General features: G+C 38.6%; 1 protein-coding gene across 1 annotated transcript in view; it reads right to left on the bottom strand.

Annotated features, from left to right (window-relative positions):
* The window catches only part of LOC306997040 (uncharacterized protein), a 33,233-nt gene extending 21,050 nt beyond the window's left edge, over window positions 1-12,183 (bottom strand). The window contains exons 1-3 of the mRNA XM_079610054.1: window positions 11,932-12,183; window positions 10,500-10,748; window positions 8,455-10,243 (exon numbers count right to left, since the gene is read on the bottom strand). Coding sequence (XP_079466180.1) covers window positions 9,294-10,243; window positions 10,500-10,584 — 1,035 coding nt within the window. The 5' untranslated portion in view covers window positions 10,585-10,748; window positions 11,932-12,183 and the 3' untranslated portion in view covers window positions 8,455-9,293. The remainder of the gene's footprint in view (window positions 1-8,454; window positions 10,244-10,499; window positions 10,749-11,931) is intronic.
* Window positions 12,184-19,911: the final 7,728 nt, after the last annotated feature.

The following is a 19,911-nucleotide window of genomic DNA, read 5'->3' as shown; positions in this document are numbered from 1 at the left end:
GATTTTTCGACTCCCTGCCAGAATCTGACTCCCCCTCACGTGCACGCGCAATGACGCCACTTCACTAGTCGCGGCGGTCTTTTTTTCATGTTAATCGCCGGCAGTTTCCATACGTGTAATTCCTATCAGGAACTCTGGATTAATGTTTTTTTAATAGTTATCTTTATTAATGGTTGTTTTGCCCTGCTTTATTTTGTTTTCGTTCTTTTAACTAGCCTATGTTATTTTTTCATACGTTTGGGTTCAGTAATCTCCGTCAGTCTGTCTGTTCCCTCCACACATTTAAATGTAGGCTATTTTTAGCTACAGTAGTTCGTTTGTGTGTGTGTGAATTAATTAATATTAATTAATAATCCATACAGTGCACCTTCCAAAAAACAACAACAACTATTTATTAGATCTCATGGCTGAGGAAGAAAAAAAGGTTTGAAAAAACTCCCAACACCTCTTTTAATGGAGATAACTTATGAACTGGTGCAGCAGGTCTCTCTACGCACTCATTCGCGCCGCAGGATTTTTTAAAAACTTTGCATTGACTAACATTGAAATCATTCGCGTCTGACGCGCTAATCGCGTCCGGTGTGAACCCAGCGTGAGGCTAAATAGAGTGCGGCGCGGTAGACGCGAATACGCCTCATTCGCGCGTCAAGTTCACGCAAATGGCGCAAATTGAGCGTCTGGCGCGTTAAGCGCGAATGATTTTATGTAGTGCTCTTTGTGCATTCACGCAATTGACGCGAATTGCCTCTCCCAGAAGAAGCGGATTTCGCCTCGGACGTGCGTCAATTTCGCTCCAAACGCTTTTTACGCGCGTCCATTTTGCTTTGGACGCGCAAATGCATTCAAAATGTTCAAGCGTCAAACTAGACGTTGCAGGCGCGAATTTGACGCGCTATTCGTGTCCGGAGTGAACGCACAGTAAGACATAAGGGAGGGGTTAGCTAGCAATTTTATAATGTTCTTTTCAAAGCTATCTCGTCACCCACTTGGTTAAGACAAGAGGAACAAAAGGAACTTAAAGGCTACCCTTAAGACCTCCCCAGCCCAGGGGTCCTTCTCATTTCTTAAGTCTGAGGTCGCTGCCCAACCTTCTGTGTATCACACATACCTTCCAGCTGTATAAACAGAAAACACGTTTTTTTTCTGTTCCCGTCCCCAGAATACAGATAAGGAACCCATATGGCATTTCTTTGCTAAATCTACTAAAATCAATCAAAATAAAAAATTTGCTCCACACAACCAAAGTCATGAGTTTTCGCCAAAAGGCACACATACATTCAGGCAAAGTACAGAACGTCTTAGTACATTGTGTTTTTTCAGAGTGTTAGTTTTGTTAGCACTGAAAAAGGGTAGATGTTAGAAACATGGTTAGTCTAATATACAGTTTCCTATTTTATTAATTTAAAAAATCTATCACAAAACGAATGTTGATCCCTTTAAACATTTTTTCATGTGAGAGAGAAGGCTTGATAAACGTTTAAAACTCTTCTCACACTGAGTACACTGGTACGGCTTCTCTCCAGAGTGAACTCGCCCGTGTACTTTCAGGTATTCAGAATGAGTGAAACTCTTGTCACAATATGAGCACTTGTAAGGTTTTTCTCCAGTATGAAATCTTTGGTGCAGTTTTAGATTTTCAGCTCTAGTAAAGCTCTTCCCACATTTAAAGCACACATGATCTTTCACTTCATTATGTGTTTTCTGGTGCAGTTTAAAATTGCCCAGTCTTGAAAAACTCTTTCCACAGACAGAACACACATAAGGCTTCTCGTCTGAATGAACTATCAGGTGACTTTTCAGATATTTTGACGAAATGAACTTTGTCCCACACTGATCACAGGTAAATGGCTTTTCTCCAGAGTGAACGAGCAGATGATCTCTTAAACTTTTTGCATTTTTGAAACTCTTCTCACACTGAGTACAGTGGTACGGCTTCTCTCCAGTATGAACTCGCTGTTGTTTCAGGTGTGAAGACCGAGTGAAACTCTTGTCACAATATGAGCACTTGTAAGGTTTTTCTCCCGTATGAATTCTTTGGTGCCGTATCAGTTCACCAGATGCAGTAAAGCTCTTCCCACAGTCAGAGCACACATGATCTTTCACTTCATCATGTGTTTTCTGGTGCAGTTTAAAACTGTCCAGTCTTGAAAAACTCTTTCCACAGAGAGAACACACATAAGGCCTCTCGTCTGAATGAACTATCAGGTGTTGTTTTAGATTTGATGACGAATTAAAACCTTTACCACACTGATGACAGTTGAATGGCTTTTCTCCAGTGTGAATGTGAAGATGAACACTGAGATTTGATGCTTGAGTAAAACTCTTTCCACACTGAGTGCATGGATACGGTTTCTCTCCAGTGTGAACTCTCATGTGTCTGTTAAGGTCTCCTTTATTCTGGAAACTCTTTCCACACTGAGAGCAGGAGTGCAGCTTTTTAGCTTTTGTTCCTTGAGTTTTGAAGTCGCAGTGTTTCTTTACGTCATTTAGTTTCTGTCTTTGCTGGTCTAAAATAAACGTATTATTAAGTTAGAATCAGTTCAATGAGGTTACATGTGAGAATTAAAAACACTAAGCAAGCAGAAAACAAGACACCTGTCTGTATAAAGTATCATTAATGTGCAAAGTTCGGTTCTGTCATTCACTTGTTAATGCGATTAAATCTGGGTTATGATCATTTAGATGCATTTCTCTATCATTTGTCATCCATATTTCAGAGCTACTAAAGCAGTCAACAATGAAGAATCAAGAATGGACACCAACCTATTTGTTCCTCAGTATCTTCATGTTTTATTCTGGATGGTTCTGGATCACTCATGTCTTCAATCTCCTCTTTAATAAACTCCATCTTTAACAGTCACACAGATTTCAGCGGCTACTCCTGGAGTTTGTCCTTCTCTTGTAGGATGATGGGAATATTCCCAGTATTTATTGGTGAATTGTTGTGGGAGGGGCTTCACTGCAGGTGTGAACTGTGATCACTGTGTGATACTGACGCCCACAGGACCAGATCTGGAAAAATCAAAGATGAGTTACTGAATTTATACTGGATTACTTTAACAGTAAACACATATGGTGCCTTTGATGTAGTTCAAATATAGAGCATTTTGATGGTTACACACGATTGAAACGCGGGACGGATGAAACATTGAGATTTCCTTGAAAACCACTCACGTCATGTACGTCACATTTCGTCAGCACGTACAACACACATTTATTCTTTACGTCATGCCGTTTTAAAGTTAGAGCCGGAAAGCTGTTTTTGAGTGCAGTAAGTGAATTCTTTCGTGCGGTACTTTTTTTTGACTGACAAGTTGTATTTATTGTTTCATGTGCCATTGTAATGATAATACGGCAGGTGTATTAGTACTGCAACACACCCTTAAGTGTGCAATATCAAAAATGTTTAGTTTAAGGGAAAAACAGGTTTAACTGGCAGGAGGCGCTGTCGGGACGGTTGAAACAAAGCACAACTACCGATCAAAGTCAATTTTTACTTAAATCATTCTATATTTGTACCGAATAACACATGATACTAAGAGAACACATGTGTGAGTTGTTGATCACACACACACAAAAAATCTATCTGTAACCTTATTGTAGAAAATGACGTTTATCTGAAAAGGGTTTCAACTGTCCCGCCTCTCCCCTATTATTCAATTATTATCTTAACTAATCCACCATTGATTAAGGGACTGGGAATGATGGCACAAAAGGAAATAATCTAACACGACCATCCAAATGTGGATAACAAATACTTATACAATATATGATGTTAATATAACTGTATTTTCAGAATAATGAATTAAACATATATTGCTCGTTATTTCATTTGTCATATATTTTCAGTAACGGTATAACTAAAGCTTTTATTTGGTGACTGTAATAATTACGCTTCTTGATTTAAATGACTGCTTCATTTTAGAAATATAGAGCATTTTTATATGGTTATATTAGTAGCATTTAATTCAAGCGGCTCTATATGAAGGTTGTTAATTTTTCTGTGACTCCATATTTTATAAGGATGAAACAAGTCAGAGGTTAAATTCTTCATTCAATATACGAATTAAACAGGAACCTAACAAAGATAACATAAATCACAATATGACTGAGTAGTGGCTGATCAAAATAAGGACTAGCCTATATTTAATTATCTGTACGTTACAATACGCACAATATACATTTAGACAACACAAACATCAATTCTTACATGATAAATATAATATATCTGACCTGCAGACTGGAAATATACGACATCCGAAGAAAATATTCCACATTTGTCCTTCATTCACGATCGTTAACAGCGTCACTTTCAGCTTCAAATGGTGAAAGTTTCAGCGCTCGTCTCTCTTTTTTTATTGCATTAACAAGAACATTAATATTACATACAGGGGATCACAACGTGTTCGACTGTTACGTTCATAATAGCGTCAAAGGAAACAACAACAAAAGAGAGAGAAATAAGAAAGAAAACAAAACTCTTCTGCGCATGCTCAGTGCGAGCGGTGTCATGTTTCTTAAAGGGGCCGCATTCAGTAAATTTCCGCACTGTTATGGACCAAATTCACTAATATAATAATATAATGCAGAATAATAATACATATAATATATGGATTCAACAATATATTCATCTTTACTATTCTAAACTATTCTAAACTGTTTTTTTATAAGTCTCATATAATTTATAAACTAGACAATTTACAAATTAGTTAAACTAAAGGTTCCCTTTTGAAAAAGTAGCTATCTAACAGAAAGTATATATGATATTATACAATCATACATGCACAAGGCTAATTAGCCTTGGCATGTTTAGATTTTGTCTATTCATCAATGCAAATTTACTGGAACTGCTACTATGCAAATTTAATAGGATGTGGATACAAGTTATTATTGTATTTAATTAATAAAGTTATATTAATTAATTGTGTATTTATTATATGAATAATATACTTCTGCATTTGTATAAATAAGGCTATTCTGTTTATTTATTTTTGCCTATAAGGTTGTGAGGATTTATGTAAAGTTTATATAACCTTATGTTGAGTTTTATTATTTTTGTGAGTTGTACTCTATTCACAGATTGGATTCTATTATTTATCACAGTTTTTCACTTCTGAAAAGTGAATACAAATTGAATTTGACTGTTCTTATTACTGCTTGTTATTTACAGCAGTGAATAAATGCCATTAAAAGAAAATAAGGTATCACTGTTTATTGCTGATTTTAAAGCTTACTGAACTTTAAATTATTTGGATATCTACAGTTTTACATATAAACACAACATAAGATTGGCACCTCTGTATTTGAAAAAAATCCTAGAATCGCCCCTGGTTGTGTCCACATACTGCAAAGACACATTTGTATGCAAACACCATATAAAAGTGAATTTTGCATCCGATGACCCCTTTAAGATCAGCCTAGCCAGCTAAAAAAGTGGTCAAACCCCTCTGAAACTTGCTGGCCAAAAGACGGACCATTAGAGGATTGTTGGTTGGAGGTTTGACGGTGGAAAACTGTAAAATCAAGGTGAGATTTTAAGAAAATAAATGATAAATAGGTTGATTGCTTAGTTATTTTCAGTTGGAGTGTGAGTTAGCTAATGGTAACTAATGATAATGGTTAGCTAGCAATCTTAGCTCAAATTAATGAAATTACTTGACTAAAAAGTTTTCACACGTGTAGTTCGGTTCGCTTGGTTTGTTTGGTCCAGACCAATAAAAAAATAAATATATATATCGATAAAGATACCAAACCAAAAGGCAAAGGAATACTTTCACAACCTGATTGGTCGACTCGGCTTTGATGATGTATTGCTTTTGAGATGGAACTTCCCGAATATCCAAAACAATGCTGTTTTCTGGGCTGAATGCGCTCGTTGTATGTGCGTAGCCGACATATGATGGTATTTTAACCAGCTGAGAACTCGTGAAGAGCTTATAAAATGTGTGAAGGAGTCAAAACAGCAGCAGGAATCCCTCCGTCACACACACAATTGATATGCTGCGAGGAGTCCCGGTTGTGATGCCTGTACCGAACTGTGATGGGCAACATCGCAACTATAAACTAGGTTACTGAAGATAGTTTGTAGTTTTATCAGGCAGGAGGAGTTCATACGCCGTGCTGTTACGGTTACAAAAATCATAGCAATTATACCCTTCACAAAGGTCTAAGCTACGACTTTGATGATTCTGATTGGATAATAAATAGATAAACATAGTAAATTTCCACACATAAATAAGCACAAATGTCATGGCATGCCAAAACATCTCAAGGGCCTCAGACCCCAGAGGGTTAACATGTGTGACGGGACAAAACACAGAGTCAAACACAAGACAAACAGAGCTGTCATCTTGGATTTCGTGATCCATTTAATGATTTTCATGAAAAACATATTTTATCTCAGTTTACTTTGATGTATTTGACATGAATACTAATGTTGATCACTTGAAAAAAAAAAAAGCTATGAAGGCTTGATAATTGTTTAAAGCTCTTCTCACACTAAAAACAGTGTTACGGCTTCTCTCCAGTATGAACTCGCTCATGTAGTTTCAGGTTTCCCAACTGAGTGAAACTCTTCTCACAATATGAGCACTTGTACGGTTTTTCTCCAGTATGAATTCTTTGGTGCCGATTCAGATTGCCAGCTGTAATAAAGCCCTTGCCACATATAAAGCACACATAATCTTTCACTTCATCATGTGTTTTCTGGTGCTGTTTAAAACTGTTCAGTCGGGAAAAACTCTTTCCACAGAGAGAACACACGAGGCTTCTCGTCTGAATGAACTTTCAAGTGTGTTTTTAGATTTGATGATGAAATAAAATCTTTCCCACACTGATCACAGTTAAATGGTTTTTCTCCGGAGTCAATGTGCAGATGAACACTAAAATTTGATGCTTGAGAAAAACTCTTTCCACACTGAGTGCATGTAAACGGTTTCTCTCCAGTGTGAATTTTCATGTGTATCTTAAGGTTTCCTTTCTTTTGGAAACTCTTTCCACACTGTGAGCAGGAGTGCAGCACTCTGCCTTCCGACGAAAGCAGGTACGTATTGCACCACACTCACACACCTGTGCTCAGGGCAGAGATCGCAGTACAATTGGCGAAAGACACGTTCGAGCCGGTCCCTCCAGCCGTTATGAAGACCGGCTTCTACAGCCCGTACTTCATTCTACCCAAGAAAGGTATATCAGTACAAAGTCTTACACTTCGGGCTGGCCCTGTCGGGACGGGGATGCCAGATTGTCCCGTTCGCCTGCGTGAGGAGATTCCTCCTCAGCGGTATTGGCCATGGGGCTGTTTCCAGCAGCTGCGCCAACTCGGAGAACCATTCCACTTATATATATCACTATATCCATATCACTTTTTTGTGAAAAATGTTCGGCAACGAGCGTCGTCTTCTGAGGCGAAGAGGTCAACCTCTGCCTCGCCGAAGATGCTCCATATCAGCTGAACCGACTGTGGGTGAAGAGACCATTACCCTGGGGGAACATTGTCTCTGGATAGCATATCCGCACCCTGGTTCAGAATGCCTGGCACGTGCGCCACCCTCAGCGAGCGCAGGTTGTGCTGAGCCCATAGAATGAGACTCCTGGCCATGGTGTGCAGGTTGTTCGACCTGACTGTTTTTCTCTACAGTGAAGCCACAGAATTCATTATGCCATTACTAATGGAACTGAACAACATAAGATGTTCATCAACATTAAGCAAATTTGAGAGGCAATCAAGACCATACATTTGGAAAGCCTCATTGAAAAGAACAGAAAAATCATCACTAGAAGAAGGGCTGAAAGTAAGAATCATTTGGGAAGGAGAAAGTGAATGTAACATATGGTCAGAAAAACTAAAATCAAGTATTTCAAGTTCACAGATCGAAATACCGTGCAACAACACAAGATCTAATGTGTGGCCCTGTTTATGCGTTGGACCATTTACCACTTGAGTAAAATCGAAAGAATCAATCAGATTAGTAAAATCCTTGGCAAAGGAATTTGACTCAAAACAAATGTGGATATTAAAATCCCCCGCAATCAAAAGACGATCATACTGAAGAACAATGTCTCCTAAAAAGTTTGCAAACTCATTCAAAGAATCCTTATTTGGTTTTGGAGGGCGATAAACCACAGTGATGGCTAACTGATCCATGTTTAGCAGAAACAGGAGAACTTCAAAACTAGAAAACATTTCTGTCTTTAAAGATCGGCAACAAAAACTACTTTTAAAAACAGACGCAAGCCCACCGCCTCTGCCAGAAAGTCTGGGAAGGTTAAAAAAAGAACAGTCTGAGGGCACAAGTTCAGAAAAAGGGCTTGATAACTTTCATCTCTAAAAGAAAACTTTAGAGGATAACTTTGTTAACCAAACTCTACAGCAGTCTGTTAACTTGTCTCTGACAGCGCAGAGGATAACACATTTGTAGTGGTCTTGAAGGTTCTTTTGGATAGAGTAGCACTCACCAACCCTTGGTTGTAAAGAAAGTTTCAGTCTGGAATGCATCAGATGCAATCAGATCTTGTTGAGCTTGAAGTATCAATCTGGATTCAGGTGAGTAGCTCTATCCGGGTCACGGCACCAAAACAGTTGGAAACTTTTCCTTCGAAGCAGAGACCGGGAGACGTTGGGATATCTTTCAAGCAGAAGTTATTCTTTATTGAGGACTTCGCAGTGTGTTGCTGTAATCATCTGAACTAAGGGAACGCTCTGAGCTATGAGGCGTCAAAGTTTGACGCAACGTTAAGTCTATGGGATTTTTCGGCGACTTTTTCGCCCCTGGGGCAAACACCGCACCCCTGATCGCTTATAAAAGTCATAGCACACCATACCTCAATAGGCCGCACGATTTGACACCTCATTCAGGGGTCTGAGACAAAAACTGCGGGAGGAGTAGCGCGTCAAAAAAACGGCGGAATAAAAAGAAGAAGAATAAGTATGAGCAATAACTCATGACATTGACATGGTATACCTTTCAAGGGCGAGGGGTTTACAGCAGTGGCATGTAAATTAAGTACAGGACTCAGCCAATTTCCCTGATCTCATCAGCATAACAGTGTCATTCAAATGCATTGATGCTAATTCAATCAGCCTAACTATTCAACGACTGGGGCTGGGGCTCCAGGAGCTATTAGAGACAAAGGAGTGAGAGTGAGAACATGACTGGCAGGAATCTCTTGCTGGAACTCTGCATAACCTTAAAATGCTAAATTCAATCTACTAAACTTTCTCAGTTTATATACTATTGTATTGGAATCTAAATTAAACATTTAAAAAATGTGTAATACAACAGCTTAATAAACATTTAAAACTCTACAGTATAAAACTTTTCTCCAGTATGAACTCGCTCATGTAGTTTCAGGTTTCCAGACTGAGTGAAACTCTTGACACAATATGAGCACTTGTAAGGTTTTTCTCCAGTGTGAATTCTTTGGTGCAGTTTCAGACGACTAGAAACAGTAAAGCTCTTTCCACAGTCACAGCACACATGATCTCTCACTTCATCATGTGTTTTCTGGTGCAGTTTACAACTGTCCAGTCGTGAAAAACTCTTTCCACAGACAGAACACACATAAGGCTTCTCGTCTGAATGAACTATCAGGTGTCGGTTTAGATTTGATGATGAATTAAAACCTTTACCACACTGATCACAGTTAAATGTTTTTTCTCCAGAGTGATGGAGCAGATGATTCCTGAGACCCGATGCATCTTTGAAACTCTTCTCACACTGAGTACACTGGTACGGCTTCTCTCCAGTATGAACTCGCTCATGTAGTTTCAGGGATCCAGACTGAGCAAAACTCTTGTCACAATATGAGCACTTGTAAGGTTTTTCTCCAGTATGAACTCTTTGGTGCTCTTTCAGACCGACAGCTCTAGTAAAGCTCTTCCCACAGTCACAACACACATGATCTTTCACTTCATCATGTGTTTTCTGGTGCAGTTTAAAATTGCCCAGTCTTGAAAAACTCTTTCCACAGAGAGAACACACATAAGGCTTCTCGCCTGAATGAACTCTCAGGTGTGTTTTTAGATCTGATGATGAAATAAAACCTTTCCCACACTGATCACAGTTAAATGGTTTTTCTCCAGAGTGAATGCGCAGATGAACACTGAGACCTGATGCTTGAGAAAAACTCTTTCCACACTGAGAGCAGGAGTGCAGCTTTTTGGCTTTTGTTCCTTGAGTTTTGAAGTCGCAGTGTTTCTTCACGTCATTTAGTTCCTGTCTTTGCTCCTTCACTTCCAGCTGGTCTAAAATAAATGTATTAATAAGTTAGAATCAGTTCAATGAGTTTAAATGTGAGAATTAAAAACACTTAGCAAGCAGAAAACAAGACACCTGTCTGTATAACGTATCTTTAATGTGCAAAGTTCGGTTCTGTCATTCATTTGTTAATGCGATTAAAACTGGGTTATGATCATTTAGATGCATTTCTCTATCATTTGTCATCCATATTTCAGAGCTACTAAAGCAGTCAACAATGAAGAATCAAGAATGGACACCAACCTATTTGTTCCTCAGTATCTTCATGTTTTATTCTGGATGGTTCTGGATCACTCATGTCTTCAATCTCCTCTTTAATAAACTCCATCTTTAACAGTCACACAGATTTCAGCTGCTACTCCTGGAGTTTGTCCTTCTCTTGTAGGATGATGGGAATATTCCCAGTATTTATTGGTGAGTTGTTGTGGGAGGGGCTTCACTGCAGGTGTGAACTGTGATCACTGTGTGATACTGACGCCCACAGGACCAGATCTGGAAAAATCAAAGATAAGTTACTGAATTTATACTGGATTACTTTAACAGTAAACACAAATGGAGTCTTTAATGTAGTTCATTTATAGAGCATTTTGATAGTTACATATTAGTAGCATATAAAACAACTGTAGGTTGATCATTTTTATGTAACCCAGGATATAATAATGAAACAGGGCACAGGCTATATTATTCAATTATTATCTTAACTAATCCACCATTGATTAAGGGACTGGGAATGATGGCACAAAAGGAAATAATCTAACACGACCATCAAAATGTGGATAACAAGTACTTATACAATATATGATGATAATATAAATGTATTTTCAGAATAATGAATTAATCATATATTGCTCGTTATTTAATTTATCATACATTCTCATTAATGGTATAACTAAAGCTTTTATTTGGTGACTGTAATAATTGCGCTTCTTGATTTAAATGACTGCTTCATTTTAGAAATATAGAGCATTTTTATATGGTTATATTAGTAGCATTTCAAGCGGCTCTATATGAAGGTTGTTAATTTTTCTGTGACTCCAGATTTTATAAGGATGAAACAAGTCAGAGGTTAAATTCTTCAATTAATATACGAATTAAACAGGAACCTAACAAAGATAACAGAAATCACAATATGACTGAATAGTGGCTGATCAAAATAATGACTATATTTAATTATCTGTACGTTACAATACGTACAATACACATTTAGACAACACAAACATCAATTCTTACATGATAAATATAATATATCTGACCTGCAGCACACAGACTGAGAATGATGTTGTTAATTTTTATGTGACTCCAGATTTTATAAGGATTAAACAAGTCACATGTTAAATTATTTAATTAATATATCAATTAAACAGCAATCTAACAAAGATAACAGAAATCATACACAATACTGAATAGTAGCAAACGGCTCAATGGGAAGGTTGTTCATTTTTATGTGACTCCAGATTTTACAAGGATGAAACAATTCAGAGGTTAAATTCTTCATTAATGAATTAAACAGGAATCTAACAGAGATAACAGAAATCATACACAATATGTCTACAGACTGAATAGTGGCTGATCAAAATAATGACTATTTAATTGTATGTTACAATACGTACACAATATAGCTACATTTAGACAACACAAACATCAATTCTTACATGATAAATATAATATATCTGACCTGAAGACTGGAAATATACGACATCCGAAGAAAATATTCCACATTTGTCCTTCATTCACGATCGTTAACAGCGTCACTTTCAGCTTCAACTGGTGAAAGTTTCAGAGCTCGTCTCTCTTTTTTTATTGCATTAACAAGAACATTAATATTACATACAGGGGATCACAACGTGTTCGACTGTTACGTTCATAATAGCGTCAAAGGAAACAACAACAAAAGAGAGAGAAATAAGAAAGAAAACGAAACTCTTCTGCGCATGCTCAGTGCGCGCGGTGTCATTTTTCTTAAAGGGGCTGCATTCAGTAAATCACATCTCCGCACTGTTATGGACCAAATTCACTAATATAATAATAATAATGCAGAATAATAATACATATAATATATGGATTCAACAATATATTCATCTTTACTATTCTAAACTATTCTAAACTGTTTTTTATAAGTTTCATATAATTTACAAACTAGACAATTTACAAATTAGTTAAACTAAAGGTTCCCTTTTGAAAAAGTAGCTATCTAACAGAGAGTATATATGATATTATACAATCATACATGCACAAGGCTAATTAGCCTTGGCATGTTTAGATTTTGTCTATTCATCAATGCAAATTTACTGGAACTGCTGCTATATGCAAATTTAATAGGATGTGGATACAAGTTATTATTGTATTTAATTAATAAAGTTATATTAATTAATTGTGTATTTATTATATGAATAATATACTTCTGCATTTGTATAAATAAGGCTATTCTGTTTATTTATTTTTGCCTATAAGGTTGTGAGGATTTATGTAAAGTTTATATAACCTTATGTTGAGTTTTATTATTTTTGTGAGTTGTACTCTATTCACAGATTGGATTCTATTATTTATCACAGTTTTTCACTTCTGAAAAGTGAATACAAATTGAATTTGACTGTTCTGATTTACAGCAGTGAATAAATGCCTTTAAAGGGTAACTAAACACTAAACCAACTTTTTTTAGTTAATGATCTGTAAGAATGGAGCTTCATAAATGCTGTTCATTGATCCGAGTACTTTTTTTAACATTTGAGTATAAAGTGTTTTAATTTTCAAATATATGGTATAAAAACGTCTGAGTGCTGCCCTCTTCAGGTTAAACGGAATCTCCTGAGGTAGTGGTACTCTCTGACGTAGGGTACTCTCTGACGCTGCGAGCTCACCACGCCCCTGGCAGCCGCAGCTATAAAAGCATCTGGTTCCGTCAACACCAGAGCGAGTCAGGAGCTGGAAATTGGAATTACGAGTATTGAAAACGATCAGGATAGCGAATTTTAGCATCTAGTTAGCATAGCATTTATATAGTTATTTAGATTATTTCATGTAGCCTAGGTAGTTATTTAGCATAGTTGTTAATGTTGTTAGAAGCATAGTTAGTTAGTAGCATAGTATTGCATCAGTTAGGATAGTGTAGATTTTTAGCATTAGTTTTGTCTGTGTTTAGTACAGTGGTTAGGCTGGTATAGGTGTAGTGTTGCCGGTTGCCACAGCACTGCTGGACTGCATAACTTTCCCCCAGACTTGTAAATTAGGCGCCAGTGTTTACATGCACTTGTGTGCCAAACGCATGCCCTTACTTTATGGACTCCACAACCGCCGGCGCGTTTTGCTGGATTTTTTTTTTCACATAGCGGCAAAATATGCTTAACGTAGGTCAATAGTAATAATAATCCACTCAGATACTGGACCCATTCTCTCTTGCGCGGCTGCTTCGCGGATGGCGATCGCGATGCGGGAGTTAATGCGATGCTAGCGGCTCGAATTGATATGGTTTAGCTCTGTGTCCACATACAATTCCTCCACTTCAGGGGAAGGTGGGGGAGAAAAGTCCTCGACTTTAAATGACCGCTCTGTTGCAGGTTGCAAAGCTACTTGCGTCACTCCAGTCACTCTCCATCTTAGCGAGTCTGACAGCAGCTGTCAATCACTGCAGGTCTGTCAATCACCCGCTCAGCCCCGCCCTCGGTTCGTCCGTTGGGCTCTGCCCACTTTTCCAGCATTTTTCAAATATTGCCAGTGGGTGGAGTCAGGCTCTGACCAGGGGTTTAGTTACCCTTTAAAAGAAAATAAGGTATCACTGTTTATTGCTGATTTTAAAGCTTACTGAACCTTAAATTATTTTGATATTTATATTTGGATATCTACAGTTTTACATATAAACCCAACATAAGATTGGCCCCTCTGAATTAATTGTGGCCCCTCTTCTGCTCCCCAGTTTTAAAAAATCCTAGAATCGCCCCTGGTTGTGTCCAATACTGCAAAGACACATTTATATGCAAACACCATATAAAAGTGAATTTTTCATCCGATGACCTCTTTAAGATCAGCCTGGCCAGCTAAAAAAAGTGGAAAACTGCACAAGTAAAATCAAGGTAAGATTTTAAGAAAATAATTGATAAATAGGTTGATTGCTTAGTTATTTTCAGTTGGAGTGTGAGTTAGCTAATGGTAACTAATGATAATGGTTAGCTAGCAATCTTAGCTCAAATTAATGAAATGACTTGAATAAATAGTTTTCACACTTGTAGTTCGGTTCGCTTGGTTTGTTTGGTCCGGACCAATAAATAAATAAATATCGATAAAGATACCAAACCAAAAGGCAAATGAATACTTTCACAACCTGATTGGTCGGCTTTGATGATGTATTGCCTATTTTGAGATGGAACTTCCCGAATATCCAAAACAATGCTGTTTTCTGGGCTGAATGCGCCCGTTGTATGTGCGTAGCCGACATATGATGGTATTTTAACCAGCTGAGAACTCGTGAAGAGCTTATAAAATGTGTGAAGGAGTCAAAACAGCAGCAGGAATCCCTCCGTCACACACACTATTGATATGCTGCGAGGAGTCCCGGTTGTGATGCCTGTACCGAACTGTGATGGGCAACATCGCAACTATGATTGTGCATTGTGTCTTTTTTAGGGTCTCATCTTCCTGTCTTTGGTCCGTGTTGCGTTTCTCACTAGCGGCGTAATATCGCTGTTTTTGAAGCAGATAAACTTACACTTTCGCTATATTAGAAGAGATGCTGCTGCCGAACACTGTTGAGAGAGACACGGACTGAGGTAATTCATACACACTTAAAGGAATAGTTCACCCAAAAATTTAAATTAGAGGAATACATTTTTTATATATATCTCTGATTATATTCGTTTGAAAGAAGAATGTCATATACACTCAGGATGACTTGAGGGTGAGTAAATCATGGGCTAATTTACATTTTTGGGTGAACTATCCTATCCCTTTAATCTGAAAACAACCTGACAAATGTCTTGAGGTTGTGGTAGATTGTTCCCTAAACCTAATTACCTGGGGCGTCTATGTGAAGATGAACACTAAAATTTGATGCTTGAGAAAAACTCTTTCCACACTGAGTGCATGTAAACGGTTTCTCTCCAGTGTGAATTTTCATGTGTATCTTAAGGTTTCCTTTCTTTTGGAAACTCTTTCCACACTGTGAGCAGGAGTGCAGCACTCTGCCTTCCGACGAAAGCAGGTACGTATTGCACCACACACTCAGACCCCACTCTGGGCCGCTATGCCATCCGAGTTGAGTCCCTGCATTCCGCCGCGCTTCCCCACTCCACCCCGGGTACGTCTGTGGGTCTATTAGACTCGGCTATGCGATTCAGTTCGCCCGGCGCCCCCCAGTCTTCAGCGGCATTTAGTTCACCCGTGTTCTGGCGGACAGTGCCCCTGTGCTCAGGGCAGAGATCGCAGTCCTACTGGCGAAAGATGCGTTCGAGCCGGTCCCTCCAGCCGTTATGAAGACCGGCTTCTACAGCCCGTACTTCATTCTACCCAAGAAAGGTATATCAGTACAAAGTCTTACACTTCGGGCTGGCCCTGTCGAAACGGGGATGCCAGATTTTCCCGTTCGCCTGCGTGAGGAGATTCCTCCTCAGCGGTATTGGCCATGGGGCTGTTTCCAGCAGCTGCGCCAACTCGGAGAACCATTCCACTTATATATATCACTATATCCATATCACTTTTTAGTGAAAAATGTTCGGCAACGAGCGTCGTCTTCTGAGGCGAAGAGGTCAACCTCTGGCTCGCCGAAGATGCTCCATATCAGCTGAACCGACTGTGGGTGAAGAGACCATTACCCTGGGGGAACATTGTCTCTGGATAGCATATCCGCACCCTGGTTCAGAATGCCTGGCACGTGCGCCACCCTCAGCGAGCGCAGGTTGTGCTGAGCCCATAGAATGAGACTCCTGGCCATGGTGTGCAGGTTGTTCGACCTGACTGTTTTTCTCTAGAGTGAAGCCACAGAATTCATTATGCCATTACTAATGGAACTGAACAACATAAGATGTTCATCAACATTAAGCAAATTTGAGAGGCAATCAAGACCATACATTTGGAAAGCCTCATTGAAAAACAGAAAAATCATCACTAGGCTGAAAGTAAGAATCATTTGGGAAGGAGAAAGTGAATGTAACATATGGTCAGAAAAACTAAAATCAAGTATTTCAAGTTCACAGATCGAAATACCGTGCAACAACACAAGATCTAATGTGTGGCCCTGTTTATGCGTTGGACCATTTACCACTTGAGTAAAATCGAAAGAATCAATCAGATTAGTAAAATCCTTGGCAAAGGAATTTGACTCAAAACAAATGTGGATATTAAAATCCCCCGCAATCAAAAGACGATCATACTGAAGAACAATGTCTCCTAAAAAGTTTGCAAACTCATTAAAAAAATCCTTATCCTTTTATACTAGAGTTAAATCAGATCAAATGCATTCATATTATGAACAGCAGCTACGCTAATTATTTCCCATCTGCCTTTTTTTGTTGTTATCTCGGGACGCCTGTCCCGAGATAACTCAAATAGAGTTCGTCAGCTCCAGTTATGTATCCAGCCTCTCATGGAGACTTCAGATGCCCCAACGCCTGTGAAGAGACGACCTTAACGCCGGTGATATGTTATGCCCTAAATTTTATGATTAACTAACTGTATTTTAGTATGTATATTTTTGAAATGCATTTTCTGTAAAGCTGCTTTGAAACAATATGTATTGTGAAAAGCGCTATACAAATAAACTTGAATTGAATTGAATTGAATTTGGTTTTGGAGGGCGATAAACCACAGTGATGGCTAACTGATCCACGTTTAGCAGAAACAGGAGAACTTCAAAACTATAAAACATTTCTGTCTTTAAAGATCGGCAAAAAAACTACTTTTAAAAACAGACGCAAGCCCACCGCCTCTGCCAGATAGTCTGGGAAGGTTAAAAAAAGAACAGTCTGAGGGCACAAGTTCAGAAAAAGGGCTTGATAACTTTCATCTCTAAAAGAAAACTTTAGAGGATAACTTTGTTAACCAAACTCTACAGCAGTCTGTTAAGTCTTCTCTGACAGCGCAGAGGATAACACATTTGTAGTGGTCTTGAAGGTTCTTTTGGATAGAGTAGCACTCACCAACCCTTGGTTGTAAAGAAAGTTTCAGTCTGGAATGCATCAGATGCAATCAGATCTTTGATGAGCTTGAAGTATCAATCTGGATTCAGGTGAGTAGCTCTATCCGGGTCACGGCACCAAAACAGTTGGAAACTTTTCCTTCGAAGCAGAGACCGGGAGACGTTGGGATATCTTTCAAGCAGAAGTTATTCTTTATTGAGGACTTCGCAGTGTGTTGCTGTAATCATCTGAACTAAGGGAACGCTCTGAGCTATGAGGCGTCAAAGTTTGACGCAACGTTAAGTCTATGGGATTTTTCTGCGACTTTTCCGCCCCTGGGGCAAACACCGTACCCCCGATCGCTTATAAAAGTCATAGCACACCATTCCTCAATAGGCCGCACGATTTGACACCTCATTCAGGGGTCTGTGACAAAAACTGCGGGAGGAGTAGCGCGTCAAAAAAACGGCGGAATAAAAAGAAGAATAATAAGTATGAGCAATAACTCATGACATTGACATGGTATACCTTTCAAGGGCGAGGGGTTTACAGCAGTGGCATGTAAATTAAGTACAGGACTCAGCCAATTTCCCTGATCTCATCAGCATAACAGTGTCATTCAAATGCATTGATGCTAATTCAATCAGCCTAACTATTCAACGACTGGGGCTGGGGCTGGGGCTCCAGGAGCTATTAGAGACAAAGGAGTGAGAGTCTCAGTAATCTGACTCATTTAACTTACAATAGAGAGAACAGGACTGGCAGGAATCTCTTGCTGGAACTCTGCATAACCTTAAAATGCTAAATTCAATCTACTAAACTTTCTCAGTTTATATACTATTGTATTGGAATCTAAATTAAACATTTAAAAAATGTGTAATACAACAGCTTAATAAACATTTAAAACTCTACAGTATAAAACTTTTCTCCAGTATGAACTCGCTCATGTAGTTTCAGGTTTCCAGACTGAGTGAAACTCTTGTCACAATATGAGCACTTGTAAGGTTTTTCTCCAGTGTGAATTCTTTGGTGCAGTTTCAGACGACTAGAAACAGTAAAGCTCTTTCCACAGTCACAACACACATGATCTCTCACTTCATCATGTGTTTTCTGGTGCAGTTTACAACTGTCCAGTCGTGAAAAACTCTTTCCACAGACAGAACACACATAAGGCTTCTCGTCTGAATGAACTATCAGGTGTCGGTTTAGATTTGATGATGAATTAAAACCTTTCCCACACTGATCACAGTTAAATGTTTTTTCTCCAGAGTGATGGAGCAGATGATTCCTGAGACCCGATGCATCTTTGAAACTCTTCTCACACTGAGTACACTGGTACGGCTTCTCTCCAGTATGAACTCGCTCATGTAGTTTCAGGGATCCAGACTGAGCAAAACTCTTGTCACAATATGAGCACTTGTGAGGTTTTTCTCCAGTATGAATTCTTTGGTGCTCTTTCAGACCGACAGCTCTAGTAAAGCTCTTCCCACAGTCACAACACACATGATCTCTCACTTCATCATGTGTTTTCTGGTGCAGTTTAAAATTGCCCAGTCTTGAAAAACTCTTTCCACAGAGAGAACACACATAAGGCTTCTCGCCTGAATGAACTATCAGGTGTTGTTTTAGATCTGATGATGAAATAAAACCTTTCCCACACTGATCACAGTTGAATGGTTTTTCTCCAGAGTGAATGCGCAGATGATAACTGAGACCTGATGCTTGAGAAAAACTCTTTCCACACTGAGAGCAGGAGTGCAGCTTTTTGGCTTTTGTTCCTTGAGTTTTGAAGTCGCAGTGTTTCTTCACGTCATTTAGTTCCTGTCTTTGCTCCTTCACTTCCAGCTGGTCTAAAATAAATGTATTAATCAGTTAGAATCAGTTCAATGAGGTTACATGTGAGAATTAAAAACACTTAGCAAGCAGAAAACAAGACACCTGTCTGTATAACGTATCTTTAATGTGCAAAGTTCGGTTCTGTCATTCATTTGTTAATGCGATTAAAACTGGGTTATGATCATTTAGATGCATTTCTATATCATTTGTCATCCATATTTCACAGCTACTAAAACAGTCAACTATGAAGAATCAAGAATGGACACCAACCTATTTGTTCCTCAGTATCTTCATGTTTTATTCTGGATGGTTCTGGATCACTCATGTCTTCAATCTCCTCTTTAATAAACTCCATCTTTAACAGTCACACAGATTTCAGCTGCTACTCCTGGAGTTTGTCCTTCTCTTGTAGGATGATGGGAATATTCCCAGTATTTATTGGTGAATTGTTGTGGGAGGGGCTTCACTGCAGGTGTGAACTGTGATCACTGTGTGATACTGACGCCCACAGGACCAGATCTGGAAAAATCAAAGATAAGTTACTGAATTTATACTGGATTACTTTAACAGAAAACACAAATGGAGTCTTTAATGTAGTTCATTTATAGAGCATTTTGATAGTTACATATTAGTAGCATATAAAACAACTGTAGGTTGATCATTTTTATGTAACCCAGGATATAATAAGGATGAAACAGGGCACAGGCTATATTATT

The sequence above is a fragment of the Phoxinus phoxinus genome, assembly GCF_949152265.1.
Source record: "Phoxinus phoxinus genome assembly, chromosome: 4".
NCBI classification, from domain to species: domain Eukaryota; kingdom Metazoa; phylum Chordata; class Actinopteri; order Cypriniformes; family Leuciscidae; genus Phoxinus; species Phoxinus phoxinus.
This window is presented reverse-complemented; position numbering and strand designations above follow the sequence as displayed.